Raw genomic sequence first — 14,501 nt, 5'->3', positions numbered from 1 at the left:
TGGAAATCAAAAAAGTATCCAGCCCAGGGTCACACAGCTGGGAAGAGGCAGAGTTGTGAACGCAAGCTTCATTTAGCAGGTGCCATCCATTAGCAAGGTTGTCTACGCAAATGATCTCCAGCCTAGTAGGACTGCCATAAATGTTATGTTCATCCCTGTTCTTCAGGGATCAGCCTCAAAAAAGTATCAGAAATAAGTAGGTGGGAAAAGACTGACCACAACAGAGAGGGTCCCACCTGCAGCCCTGGGTCCAGCAGCCATGGGATGGCCCTCAGGGCAGAGCTGCAGGCCCCAGATCTGAGAGCTCAGGACCCACTAAAAAAGAGGGAGATCCCGTCTCCAAAACGAATAGCTGTGTTAGTGGGACAAGGCTCCTTCATGAATCAACTAGTGCAAAGAACAAGACAGCACCTGCTCAAATACGAGACAGCTTGGAACAGCCAGAGAAGAGCTCAAAGCACGCACAGAAAGGAAACAGTCAAAACTAGCCAGTCCAGGTAGGGCCCAGGACCCTGGTTTGCACGGCACTTTGATACCCATCAATTTAGATGGGTGTCTCTGAGAACAGAGGTGGTCTAGAGAGGTTGAGAGACAGCACCAAGCTCTCATGTCTGGTAAATATCAGGACCCCCTGCTTCCTGAGCAGCTACTTGGTGTCTAAGTAATTACCAAGCTTGGCATGGCTGGGGTCGGGGGCAGCGGGGAGAGACAGGGGAGAGATGCCTCCACACTTGGACCGCCATATGAAATGGCCTGAGGGAGTTCATAAAGCTCCCATGACACTAACTCTGCAGTGTAGCCGTCTGTCAACTTCTCTGTGTCCCCATCAAGACTTATCTTCCTGCGCAGGAACGATGTCCCGTTCATTCATCTCCATGACCCTCGTGCAGATGCACTGACCCCTCCTGCTGCTGCTGAGACAAACTTGGTGGGAAGGAGAGCACTCCAGCCCACTTCTGGTCACCCAGGGCACTCTCCCAGCCGCCTCCTGGGAAGCTCAGGTGCAGGAGACTCACATGTCTGGGCTGCAGACATGATGGAGGCAGGACCCCATGATGAGGGCTGCGAGAGGCCCAGCCTAGGGGAGAGCTGACCTCCCTGCTCAGCCCTGGCTCAAAAAAGGCTCTGAAAGCCAGGTCAGCCGGTGCACATCTCACCACACTGGAGCCGCATCCCCAGCTCGCAGGAAAGGCAGCCACCACCAGCCTCGGTCGGTCTCGTGCGCAGCACTGCCCTCTGGTGGCCACCAGGAGTCTAGACGCAGACGATCTTTGTAGGCAGGAAGCCAAAGGCTTCAGGGCTTGTTTACGGGAGACCTCAGTCGTGATGTGCGTGGAACACAGAAGCGATGCAATTGTGGGTGCGCAAAGACGCCTCCAGATGCGCGCACACAGCCCACTTTACCGCGGGAAGCAGCCCAAATTAGGACTGCGCATCTAAGATTGCTCCTTCTCTGTTTGCAGGAGGCTAAGGGCTCCTTTCCCTGCCTCTGGAAGAGCCCAGATCCCTCAGCCCCAGAGCAGAGGCTTGCAGAGGGCAGGAGGATGAGAGCCACACCAGCTGGGGAGGTGGCCTCCGAGGCGTTCTGGTCCCACTGCGCCAGGAACTCGCTGGGTGATTGAGTCAAGTCCATTCACCTCTCTGGAGCCTTGGGTTCCTTCTCTGTAAAACTGGGTTTGGCCCCAATTATTTCTGAGCCCCTTTCCAGGTCAGATGATTTATGGTTCAAAGTCTTGATCTTTTTCCTAACTCAAAAACACTCAGACGTCTAGAAATGCAAATAAGCAACATGGTGCCCTACCGCTTGAGGAGCCCATCGAGTATGTGATCACGCTGATCTGACAGTGACCCTGAGAGGGAGATAAACTCCAATTCCCAGAGGTGACCCCAAATCCCAGAAGGGGAAACCAAGGCCAGAGAGGCTCTAGGATGTGGTGAACTCTTCCAGCCAAGCAGCAGCAAAATGGGGTGTTTCCACAAATTCCTGCCCTGCAATCGTAGCACTTTGCTGGGTACCCCAGCTCTCTGCAGGGACAGCTGTAGCCATCCCCCATGCTCATCCCTATGGAGAGACAGATGGAGCTTCCCTGAGCAAGGGGGGAAGAGAGATGGAGCAAAGAGGACGGGTAGAGAGGAGTAAAGGCTGCTCATTTGAGGAGGAGGGAAGAGAAGGGCCAGGAAGAACTAGAATTCACCCTCCAGGAAAGACGCTCTAAATATCCGCTTCCAGCTCTAGGTGGACACATCAGACATCCCCCTTCTGCTCTACATCCAGTGGCAGCCTTGGAACTCCAAAACTCGAGCTGGGAGAAGCCAACCTGCCCTCTATTCTCCCATCCAGGCTCTCTCTGGCCATGGGCAATTGGGGACACAGTCCTGCTGACCATGTCTCAGCCCAGAGTGGAGCTGGCTGGGGCCCAGCCACCAGCTTCCTGAATACTCGTCAGCCTCAGCTGGCACCTGGTCTCCTGGGGGAGCTGACCTGACCTCAGAAACCAGGATGCTATGGGGTGGTCAACGAGGCCTGGGGAGAGGGCTTGGTTGGGACGAGCCTCATGGGAGGCCTCCCCAAGCCTCCCCATCATTAGCACCTGGCTTTGACAGTGCTGGCCAGGGCTGCTTGGCCAACACCAGACCCACCACTGTCTCATCTGCCTTCCTCTCCAACCCCAGCCAGGGGAATTCTCAGCTAGGGAACTGGAATGTTATAAAATAAGGGATCCTCCTAGACCTTCATGTCTACCCTTTTATTATTAATTTATCTTGATGGTCATAGATTCGTGAATGTGTATGTATAGCAGTATATATCCACATGCATAAGAATATAGCAAAAGAGTATAGGCAATGGAGCTTAACATTAAATGTCAGACTCCTCTGATTGGCTTCATGAAATGAAGCAAGTCACATTCCATCTCTGGACTCATTTTCCCCATCTGTAAAATGGGACGAATAATAGTACTTATCTCCTAGGGTTGGTGTGAGGCCGTAATGGGTTATATTACCTCCAAATTGCTTGGAACAGTGTCTGGAACATAGTAAGTGCTCAGTAAACGCTAGCTGCCATGAGTTATCATGTATCGACAGCTTTCTCTTTACCCGGCATGACACAGGCCACTGACCCTCAGAGTGCTGCTAAAAGGTAGTTGTTATTATTATCCTCATCTCACAGAGAAGGCAACTGAGGCCCAGAGGAGGGAAGGGGTTTGTCCAAAGCTAGGAAAAGGCCAGGTCTGGAGGAGCTGCTGGGGACAGGTTTCTCTCCCTGCTGGATGATTCTGTCTGCGGACAGAATCCTGAATCTTCCACCACCCAGACGGGGGATACTTACGATGGGACAAGCCAGATGGGGGAACAGGGGCAGAAGTGAAGTTAGAAAGGACAGGCTCCAAACTGGCTGCACCCACAGATCCCTAAGCCCTGTGTGTAAATAGAGCTCAGCAGAGCCCTCGCCAAGAGCAGTTTTAATTGGCATGGGATGCAGGCTGCGAAGAGCCCTGGGGCTGCCAGCCTTGCATAGTTGCTGCCTCTGGGGACCCCAGATTTGGAATCACTGCCCCAGAGGGAGACACAGTCGTGGGCGAGGCTCTGGCTTTGACAGAGTGCCCAGAAAGGGTGCCAGAGCTGAGTAGGAGAAGGCGGTGCTGCCATCTGGGCAGGGACGTCCTCCAGCAGCCCGAGGACCCCTAAGTCCCCGCCTCTCTCTGCGCCTCTCCTGGGACCCTCGCAGGTAAGGTGAGGGAGGAGCTGACTGCAGGGGTCCCTTCCAACTCTGAATTCCGGGGAGCCCTGCCCTCGGAGGTAGTAGGCAGAAATCTGAGGATCCTCGTGGGAGTTCCACTGGGCACTGAGAATCTGGAGTCTTCATTCCTGATGGTCTGACATCCAGTCCATCGAAGAGGACCTGCCAGCATGCCCAGCCCCCAGGAGTATTTAGGTTTCCCAAAGTGGAGGCCAGCAAGGCTCAGGGGATGACAGACGACTTGAGCTGAGGGCTCAGTTGCTCATCGATAGATCTGGGGGACCGAGTCCAGCCTCCACTCAGGCCACGCTTAGACCCAACCACCAGGCCACTCAGCTGCCCTCCACAAGGCCCTCATGGATGGGCCGCTCCCACAGCGCTGCCCCTTGGGAGAGAAGGAACTTTCTGGATGAAGATAGTCTGCTTCTCCATTCCCAACAGCCAGAGGGTATCCAGCTACAGGGTTACTGCCGGGGAGAGAATGGAGTCCAGGACACCAGAGCAGCCACAAAGGGAGCATCAGAGGAGGAGCCTCAAGACCCTTCTGGATCTTTCCTTTTGTGAGGCACTCAACCACTGGGATTCAATTTCTGTTCTTTATTTTGTTTGTTTTGTTAATCAGGACAATGGGGCTAATAATCGCTGCTTAGGTACTTCAAGTAGCTGTGGCAAAAAATAAACACAACAGGGACTTCCCTGGTGGTGTAGTGGTTAAGAATCCGCCTGCCAATGCAGGGGTCACAGGTTCGAGCCCTGGTCCGGGAAGATCCCACATGCCGCGGAGCAACTAAGCCCGTGTGACACAACTACTGAGCCTGCGCTCTAGAGCCTGCATGCCACAACTACTGAGCCCGTGTGCCTAGAGCCCATGCTCCGCAACAAAGAGAAGCCACCGCAATGAGAAGCCCATGCACCGCAACAAAGAGTAGCCCCCACTCGCTGCAACTAGAGAAAGCCTGCGCACAGCAATGAAAATCCAACACAGCCAAAAATTAATTAATCAATTAATTAAAAAAATAATAAACACAATAACTGTAAACTGGAGAGCAGGAAGAAATGAATTTGGGGGGGGAGGGATTCATGGAGGTGAAGGATGTGCTACAAGGGACAAAGGGCAGGACCCAGAGGGCTACTAGGGACCGTCTTTTGAGAACTGGCCTGGCCCTGGGACTAGGGGTGCTTAGGAATCCTGATCCCCTCTGCCACCCAGCCTGCTCCCTCCTCACATGTCCCTGCCCCTACTCCCAATTCATCAACCCCTCCTGGGAACAGAGCCAAGAAGGAGAGCCAGGGGCTTCAGGACCACCCCTCCTACTGTCAACCCGGCTCCCTCTCAAGCCCAGGCCCTTCCAGCCACGACAACGTTGGGCACCAAGCTTTTTTGATTATGCATGCTTTAGCAATAAAAATTCATCTCGTAACCCCCAAACACTCCTATTTATTAAATTATATGCTTATACTTCTTCGATTCATATATTAAACATTAAATATTCCCTCTTCTCAACAAGAATAACTTGAAATAGAAGCTCTAACGTTTTCTTCTCACACCCAGCAGAGGCCCCTGCTCTGGCAATGAGCTGAAACTCTGCAGAAGGACATCTCCCTGCCTTGAGCTCACGGTACACGGGGGGCATGGGGACGGGCCGCGAAGCTGGGTGTCCAGCCTCTAATGGGAGGCTGCAGGCCTCAGCGCATTCTTGCTAGGGGTGGCACTTGGTTTGGACAGTGGACTCCAAACTGGGTGGCCCAGAGTACTCTAGAGGTGGAAGGGGAAGGAACGAAGGGAAAATGGCCAGCGAGGGAGCACCTGCTGTCTTCCTCTGGGTGGCATCACAAGGGTCAGCACCAAGCCCAGGGATGGTGCCCTTAGAAGTGGCCTAGCAGAACCTCCTTGGGGATGTTCCCTGGGCCCCGGGATGGCATATGTCTGAGCTGGAAAGGACACTGCTCCATGGCCTCAATTCACAGTTGAATTTCCAGGCTCAGAAAGACTACAGTCTTCTACCGTGGCTCACAGAGGATAAAGGGTAAATCCAGGTGTGGGACTCATGTGTCTCATCCCTTTCTCCAATCCTACCCTGCCAATGGCCAACTGGAGGCCCCAAAGAGAGGCTGGAGATGGTGTCTGTGATCCCAGTACAGTCCACTGAACGCAGCCCTCTACATGGGGACCCCAGCCCAGGCAGCAGCAGAGATGCCACAATACTGGCAAAGGCCAGCCCAAGGGAGGCCTTTGTCCACCCCTACAGTCAGAGAGAAGGAGTCAGCCACCAGGGACAGGTAAGGCAAGGATGGAGAGCTGCCCAGGGGAGCGGATGTCAGGCCCGTCCCTCTTCACAGCCATTCTTTCCACTTCCGCTCCGCAGGAGAGTGGTCAGCCTCTTGCAGGATGCTGGGCTGACTCCCAGGCTGCATGCTCAGTCCTCGGTAGCCAGGCCAAGAACTCTCAGAGCTAGGGCCGGGCTCGGCTGGTTTTACCCAAACCCATCATGTGCTCAGGTCCCCTGGAGCTGCAGAGCTGATGCCCTGGGCTTCGGGCTATGCCTCGGAAGACTGACCTGGGCTGAGGATTCTGGCTCCAGGGAGGGTCCTCCAGGAAAGGCCTGGATTCCACCCACCAACAGCCTGGCCTCCATACAAAATCTCAGGGCCTCTTCAGTCCAGGGTCCCCAGCTTTTATCCTGGAAGTACCTCTTTCCCCAGGGCTATAACCACTTCCCCTTCTAAATCTCACCTCAAAGGTCCCTCACATCTCTACCTCCCTCCCTCAGGCCTAGCCCCAATGTGGGGGGCTCCTGATTGAACCCTGTGATGTTCTTGGGGCCTGGTTCACACCCCTGACTGCAGCCCAGCTCTCACTGGTAATTGTCAAGGCTGGCTCTCCCCTTGACCCTTAGAAAGGCTAAGAATCAGGAAGTCAGTACAGCAGCCAAAGCCCCAAATGATCCCTCACCCAGCCAGGGGAGGGCCTGCAGGGAAGACAGGGGAAATCAAGGGACCAGAGTGCTGTAAACACCAGGGGCCCTGTGGTGGCTCGTGTGGAGACCCAGGTGGCAGCTCAGGGTCCCAGCCAAGAGCCCACTGTCTTCACAAGCCCAGGAACACCCAGCCCAGCGATGCCATCTTCTCCCCCTGGATTTTCTTTCTAGCAGTCCAAGGATGCGCTACTCCAACCCAACCCCAGGCAGGCCTGGCCTAGAGACGTCAGAGGGCCGCCCCTCCCAGCCACCACCCTTCTGCCTTTGTGACGTCAGAGCCTGGCTGGGTGCAGCCGCACATGGACCCTTCTAGGTAAGGTTACTGTGTGTCAAGAGCTCCAACGGCAGAGGGATCGGCCTCTTGAACAGAAAGAAGCCAAAAGGGAGGGCACTTTGGGAGGGCGGAGGTGAGACCCACACTTCTGCCCTGAGGCCTTCCAGCGGATTTCCTCCTGATACTGATGGGGCAGCCACCTACCCCATCAGAGGCGCCCTCCGATGGGGACACGGGAGCCACCACACATGCCACCCCTGAGAGGAAGGACCACAGGGAATCTCTGGTCCCTCTGAAAACTCAGGGGTGATCAGTTCAGCACCTGAGGGAGAGACCTCAGGAGTCCACAGCCCCGAGAACAGGAGGGTGGCTGGGTGGCGGTCACCCCAGGTTCCCTTAGCTAGGCCCGCTGGAACTCCAGCTTCTGCCCCAGCCTCTTCCTCGGCCCCCAGAGTCTGCCCAAGCTGCACCCCCAGACACACACCAGCATCAAGAGCTTCAGGTTGATGGAAGGCTGGGGGACCCCTTGATCTCCAAATCTCTGATAGCATCAGAAATCTAAAGAACACATTCCTTTTCAGCAAAGCCCGGGCTTGGACTGAAGCCCCACCTCCAGGTCCCACTAAAGGAAGCCCCCCCTCCCTACCTGGAGGGCTCCTCTCTGTCCTCAAGCCCCTCCTTCCAGCCCGCGTCCATAGGTAGACCTGCAGAGTGGGGGACCTGGGTTTTGGGGTCCAACAGACAAAGGCCTAAGCCTGGCTCACTGCTGGGGCTATGTGCCCCCAGGAAAGTTACTTTGTAGCCTGAGCCTCCATCATGAGGTAAGACACGGATGGTGACACCTGCTTCCCAGGGCAAGCAGGACTCCCCTCCTTCTCTGCTCTGCCTCCAGGCCAGAAGGCTAGGCCCTTCCCTAGTTCCGTCAATACCAGCCATAGATATAACAGGGCACTGGGGAGAAGATGGGATGAGGAAGGATCATCCCACCCATGACCTCTGACCCTCCCCCACCTGCCACTCAGCACAGCTCCGGTGGGAATCCAGTTCCCTGGCTCTTAGGTGTTGGGGTGGATTCAAGGAAAGGAGTCCTGACTTCCTGGCAAAGTGTCTGAGTCCTGAAACAAGGATGGAGACACACACAGAGGGATTCCCAATCTACTCCCGGATTACCTGCCCCAGCTGCCCCTCTGGGGTCCTTCAGTGGCAAAGGGGACAAGAAGCCACCCCATCCCCTCCCATCATTACCTTCCCAGCAGCCCCACCTTGGGCCCTTTGCCTGGAAAGCTCAACCCAACTCTTCTTTATCAGACTGCTTCCCCTAGCTTTCTTTTCAGAGGGGGGACACCTCTGCATGGCCATAAAGAGCCTACGTGATTGAGACCCTCCCCGCCTCCCACCAGCTTCCTACAGGGACACACACCCTTGGAACAGAGAACAAGCTGGCTGAGGCTCACCAGCTCCCAGAGGCCCGCACTGGGCACCTGGGGCACCGTCTCTCCAATCCCTGGCCCACCCGATCCCCTGAAAATCCCTAGGTCCAGCTCCTGAGCTCCTGGACCCACTGCTAGGCTCCCCCCTCCCATCCCACACACACCCCTACCCCCACCCCTCAGTGCACGTCCAAGGCAGAGGTTCCCTGACAATCTCACTCCCATCCTCCTGGCTGCATCCTTGGGGATGCTGGAATGCTGTGGCCTGCAGGTGGGAGAAGCTGCATTGGGTCCATCCTGTTTCTCCTGCCCTCCCCTCCACCCCACCCTTGGCTATTTATCTTGTCACCCCAGGCCAGCCGGGCTGAAGGTGGTGAGGGGGTGAACGGTCGAGCCAAGATATGGGTCAAGCTTGTCTCCTGGGCCAGGAGTCAGGGACACCTCCTGGGCTGCACACTTCCCTCAAACTGTTAGCTGCAAGAACACGAGCAGAGTCTCCATGAAGCCAAGAGGGTGGTGGGCTTCGGAGAGAGCAGGACTGCAGTCCCTCCAGGCTTTACAGCCCCATCGCACTGGGGCCGAGGTGAAGGGAGAGCTGATGCCTGGGAGGGCAGCACCCACGGCAGAATCCAGCCCCTCTGGAGTCTGCCCAAATGCCTGCCTCAGACCCCAGCCAGGACTTCAGTGCCAACCCTTTTCAGCATCCCACCCACTTCAGGGGTCTCCAAGGGGTGGGGACCTTGAGGGGAGACAGGTGAGAGCTACCCCCTGAACACTCCCAGTGCCATACACACCCTTCTCTGGATGGCAGGATGGGATGGGGGTCACCTGGCTGAGGTCAGTGGAAGATAATCTGGACAGGCTCTCTCCGCCCATGCTTCTAACCCACATCCCTGCCGAAGAAAAATAACGGGGGGGGGGGGGGTAGGGGGAAGAGCAGGCCACCACAGGTCTCACTCAGACAGGACAGAACCAAGCAAATGCTAGTCAGAGTTCAATTTTCCAAATAAAGGGATCTGCACGATCGTATAAGAAGCCCCATCCCCAAAACACGCAAGCCTTCCCTCCTCCCTTCATCATCCTGACTCGGAATTACTGGAACAGTTATCAGAGCTCAAACAGGAACAGGATCTGTAGGCGCCCAGATGCAGATGAGGGTGGGAAAGGGCGGGGGGTGGGGGGTGGGGGGGTGTCTCGGAAATGCCCAAAATGGGGTTGGAGAGGGCGGGCGAGAAGGAAAGGGAAGAGGTAGGCGTCCATGACGGCCTCGACATGTCCAAAGTCTCCCTGCGAGCAGCCAACTCCCAACTTGTTTACTTGACAGCGTGTTTTGCTGTTTCCAAAAGGAAACAGCTAAACCTCTGGGCTGGATCGCGAGCAGTCCCTAACTGTCACCTTCCCTCCCGGTTAAGCGCTGCCGCCGCCACCGCTGTCGCTGCCGGCACCGCTGCCGGGGAATTGAACCTCGTCTACTTTATTCCACTTGAGCGTGGCCAAACTGTTGCTATTTAGTGGGGGGCAAAGAACCCGATTCGCACCCTCGAAACGAGCCGCAGCGCCTGGGGGCGGGGGCGGGAGCCGGGCCCCGCGTGCCCCGGCCGGCTGGGGTCCTCTCGCGGGAGAGGCACACACACGCATCACCAGATCACGCCTCGCCAAGGCCGGAGTCACCTGGAATACGCAGCCCGAGAGCATCTCCCGAGCCAGAGCGAGCCTGACGCGCGCCCGGCGGGCGGCGGGCGGCGGGCGGCGGGCAGCGGGCAGCGGCGAGCTGGAGCGGGCGGAGGGCCAGCGAGCCTGACGCGCGCCCTGCGGGTCGGCGGGCAGGCGAGAGGGAGACGCGGAGCGAGGGGAGAGGCGGGCTGGGGAGCGGCCGCCTGACTTACATGGAAGTGATATTCCTTGAGATGTCCGTGATGTTGATGCTGGCATTCCCATTGCTGTTCCCTGAATCCTGCCCTTCCAGGAGGGGGAAGAGATTCCCATCGTCCGGCCGCCGGCAATTGATCTCAGTCTTGCTGCAGACACAATTTGCAGGGCAAGCCAGCACGGAACCCACATAGTCCAGCCAGACGCTTCCCAGCAAGAAAATCCGCCAGAAACTACACTTGGCTGGGCAAAGAGAGACATCCATCTCCGATCGCTGCTTCTAAAAAAGAGGAGGAGGAGAGGAGAGGGGGGTGGGGTGGGGGGAGTGGGGAGAGCTGGGGGGGAAGGAAACAAAGACGGCGAGGGAGGGGGGAAGGGGGAGGGGGGCCTCTGCCTTTGAAACGCCGTGCGATCAGATGCAAAATCCTTCAGCGTCTGAAACCATCGCGGCCGCCGCCGCCGCCGCCGCTGGGTGGGAGCCGCGGGGAGCGCCTAGTGGCGCGGTCTGCCTGGCATGGTGGCCGGCTCTGCGCTCGCCGGCTCGCCGGGTCCGGGGGCTCGGGAAGCGAGCCGCGCTCTCCGACTCCGAGACTTTGCAGGGTTGCAACAGACGGTGGGGAGGCAAAAAAAGAAAAAGGAAAAAAAAAAAAAAAAACAAGGAAAAGGAAAATATGGTGCTAAAGTCACCAAGTCCCACCTACTGGGCAGAATTAAAACGGACACACCTGCAAAATACACACACTCACACACACTCACACATCCACACACCCGGCGCCCGGAGGAGGAGGAAGATGCGGTCGGAGCTGCAGCAGCCGCCGCAAATGGCTCGCTGCGCGCCTGCAGAAATGTACAAGTGCTCCGAGCCTTACGAAACGCACGGGTTATCCGAGCGTCTTCCTCGGTTCCCTCCCTCTCTCCCCCACCCTCCTCCCCTCCCTCCTCGCGGCCTCCTCCCCCCGCCACCCGCCCCGGCTGGGAGCGGCAAGAGAGCGGAATCTCCCCCCTCCCTCCCTCTCCCACTCCTCCCCACACCCCTCTCTCTCTCCCCGCCCGCCCTCTCCCCTCCTCCTTCCCCACCCACCCACCTACCCACCCACTCGCCGGCTCGCGGCTCTCGCCCGCACAGCCACCCGCAGCCACGCGGCCGCCCGCCCGCCCGCCAGCTCCAAGCCTAGCGGCCCGGCGCCCGCTCGCCGCAGCCAAGAGGAAAGCAAGACGGAAGGGAAAAAGTTGCAGTTGGGATTGCGAGGGTCTGGACTGGGGAGGGGGACTTGGAGAGCTGGCGGCGCGACGCGGAAAGGCGCTCTCCTTTCCACTTTTTGGCCCTCGCGCTGCCCGGTTTTGCTGCAATCCGGACCGCGAGAGGAAGTGAAATGAACGCGGCCGAGGTGATCGGGGAGCGTTCCCGAGCCTGGGTGGGGGGCACTGGCTTGAAGACGGCGATCAGGGGTGCGGGAGCACACAGGACCCCCAGAGAGGCACCCAGAGCCGGGGACCGGGGCCGCGGACGCCCGTTCCTCGGTCTAAATGACACTCATTCCCGTAATCGAGAGTCCGGGAGCTAGGATCGGCTGGGAAGGGACTGCGGGGCACCGCTGGGTTGGTGCCCCCGCGCCCCTTGCGCCTTCTTGGCGGTGGGTTTTGCGTCCTTGGGCAGACAGGGAGCGAGGAAGGAAGGAACTAGCGCCGAAAGGGCTGCGCTGCAGATCCGAGGTGGCCCCAGGCGAGCTGCGCGTGCGAGAGAAACCGCCGGGGAAATTGAGATGCAAGGGGCAATTTTTGGCAAGCATGAGGCCAGTACCGTCAGAGGCCGGCTTCTCGGGCTCGGCTCTCTCGGGTGCGCTGAGCTGGCTGCCGGGCGAGGGGGCGGGCGGGCTGCTTTCTCCGGATTCGGGGGCGCAGGACCTCCCTCCTTCCCTCCCACACAAGCACCCCTTCCTGGTAGGTGCGCAAAGCAGGTGCAGCCTTCTACGCGAGCTCAGTTTCCGTCGAGAGAGGAGGAGAGTCCCCGCTTTTTGCCTTGGTAGAGATATTTCTTTTTAATAAAACGTCAGAATGCCAAATGTTAGATGTTTGCTGAGAACACGGAAGCATTCGCTGCCGGAAAGGAAAAGAAAGGGTTAGGGAAGTCCGAGAAGGCAGACACACTACAGCATTCACACGCAGAAGAAAGCACAGCTCTCCTCGCCGACTTGGAGGAGGGCAGGCGAGGAAGCGAACACACTGAATTCAACTGCATCCAGCATCTGAAAGGATTCTCCCCCGCCCCCCTGTGGATTCCGATGCAGGTCATGCAACTTGCGGGCAAGATGGGGGAAGGGGTATGCGGGGGCCACCGGCCCGCCCCGGGCTCAATCACAGACTGGCTGGGCGCCTGCGAGTGACACTGTCGCTGTGAGTAAACTTGGAAGCAAAAAAAAAAGAAAAGAAAAGAAAAGAAGGAAGGAAGGAAAGGAGGGAGGGAGGGAGGAAGGAAGGAAGAAAAGAACGCGTCTATAAAAGGCAGTTTTCCCGATTCCCCCTTACATTCCACCTTCCCTTGGCCTCAGTGAGACTTTTACCCCCTGTTGCCAGTGTGACCTTGTTGCCAGACTGGCATTTTGCCCTCCCACCAGCAGGAGGGGACAGAGAGTGGAGACCTCCTTAGACTCTCAAACCAGTTCCTACTGGCCCAAGGCCATCTCTGATAGCCTTAGTCCACCATAAGTGCCAATCCGTGGTTGGCTCTGGAATATGTTTGAGAATCAGGGAAACTGAGGTGTAGTCAAAGCTGTCACTTGGCCTTTTTCAGGAGGTGGCAGGTGTTAGCAGAGAAACACAGAGAACCTTTCTCAGACCATGTCAGGGGAGACTCCAATAAGCAGGATGAATCTTTTTTAATGGACAGGAGTGAGCAGTAAGGGGCTCTGACCCCTGGCAGGTAGTTACAACCCCTGGCAGGTGTGTGCCCAAGTAAAGACTCCAATACACCATGTGGATTTAGCCCAGCATCAGTTCTCCAGCCTGGAACTAAGATGGTTGTGTCTTAAAGGTGCCCAACACACTTTTTTTGAGAAAGAAATGATTTTTAACACTTCCAGGAGAGAAGTGAAGGCGTCTATAAATCAGAACAAATTTAAAAACTTGTAAAACCCCTTTGGAGATGGTACAAATGCAGCTGTGAAGCAAGAGGCCCTGATGGGACAAGAAGTCTTTCATCCTGACAGTAAGATGGGAATTAAGATGGAACGTTATGTTACGTTTATGCTAGAGCTCTGAGCCTGAGCAGGAAGTGGCAACTTACAAGGAGAAAGGCCTTTTTTAAAGCAGATGATGGGCCGGGAGTGGCGAGAGCAGAGTTCTGTTTGGGACCACGGGCAAATCACTTAAGCCTCTGGGCCTTAGCTTTCACGTCTGTAAAATGACTAGGTTGGTCCACGCTGCCCAAAGCCTGACCCTCTGACCAGCAGCATCCACATCACCTAGAAGCTTGTTAGAAATGCAGCATCCGAGGCCCCACCTCAGACCTACTAAACCAGAATATCCATTTTCACAAGCTCCCCAGGTGATTCATAAGCACACTACAGTTTGAGAAGTACTGAGATCACTCCCATAGTCCCTTCCAGCTTGAATAGTCTCTGATTCTACATGGACCTGGGTGGGAGGGATTGTTGAGACAAAAAAGAGCTTTCAGGGATGTAGATTCTCAGGATATTATTCAGGGTGACAAAAAGTGGGTGTTTCAGATGCAAGGACCTTGTCAAAAAACAGACCTGTGCAGTTTCACTTCAAGCACAAGGGAACTATCCTGATGCTTCATTAATTCTTAACCTCTGAGAACAGCCAGACCTGGATGAGGGGGCAGGAGAAAGTGTCATAGACGCCCTCCTCTTGGTCAGTAGAGGTACGGAACATTTGAGGTGTCTTGTCTGCTTGGCAAGAATGTCCTGGTTGACAAGGGAGAATGGCTGTCACATCACCGTGATTCCCAATCTCCAGCCGTCACTGGGTCCTAGAGAGATCGTGACCCAGCTCAGCACCCTGCCAATCAGGGGATAATCCCTCCCATCTCTTACAGCTAGCATCTTAGAAAGGAGGAAACTTCCCAGTGGATCCCATGCTGATCAATAAGAAGCAGGAATGGGCAGAGTTCTTTGAACAGTAAGTAAAGCTTTAGAAACCTTTTACAGCTGAGCAGTCGCCATCTGATACCAGAGGTATGGAGAAGACAG

At 56.4% G+C, this 14,501-nt stretch overlaps 1 protein-coding gene across 4 annotated transcripts in view; it reads right to left on the bottom strand.

Moving 5' to 3' along the window:
- Positions 1 to 11,205, bottom strand: part of NTRK3 (neurotrophic receptor tyrosine kinase 3) — a 386,619-nt gene extending 375,414 nt beyond the window's left edge. For all 4 annotated transcript variants that reach the window (XM_049707010.1, XM_049707011.1, XM_004284778.3 and 1 more), the window contains exon 1: positions 10,308 to 11,205. In XM_049707010.1, the coding sequence (XP_049562967.1) occupies positions 10,308 to 10,555 (248 nt within the window). In that variant the 5' untranslated portion in view covers positions 10,556 to 11,205. The remainder of the gene's footprint in view (positions 1 to 10,307) is intronic.
- Between the last annotated feature and the right edge of the window lie 3,296 nt (positions 11,206 to 14,501).

Source organism: Orcinus orca, chromosome 2 (genome assembly GCF_937001465.1).
Source record: "Orcinus orca chromosome 2, mOrcOrc1.1, whole genome shotgun sequence".
Taxonomy (NCBI): domain Eukaryota; kingdom Metazoa; phylum Chordata; class Mammalia; order Artiodactyla; family Delphinidae; genus Orcinus; species Orcinus orca.
The sequence above is the reverse complement of the archived record's forward strand: the minus strand, read 5'-3'. Positions and strand labels throughout refer to the sequence as shown.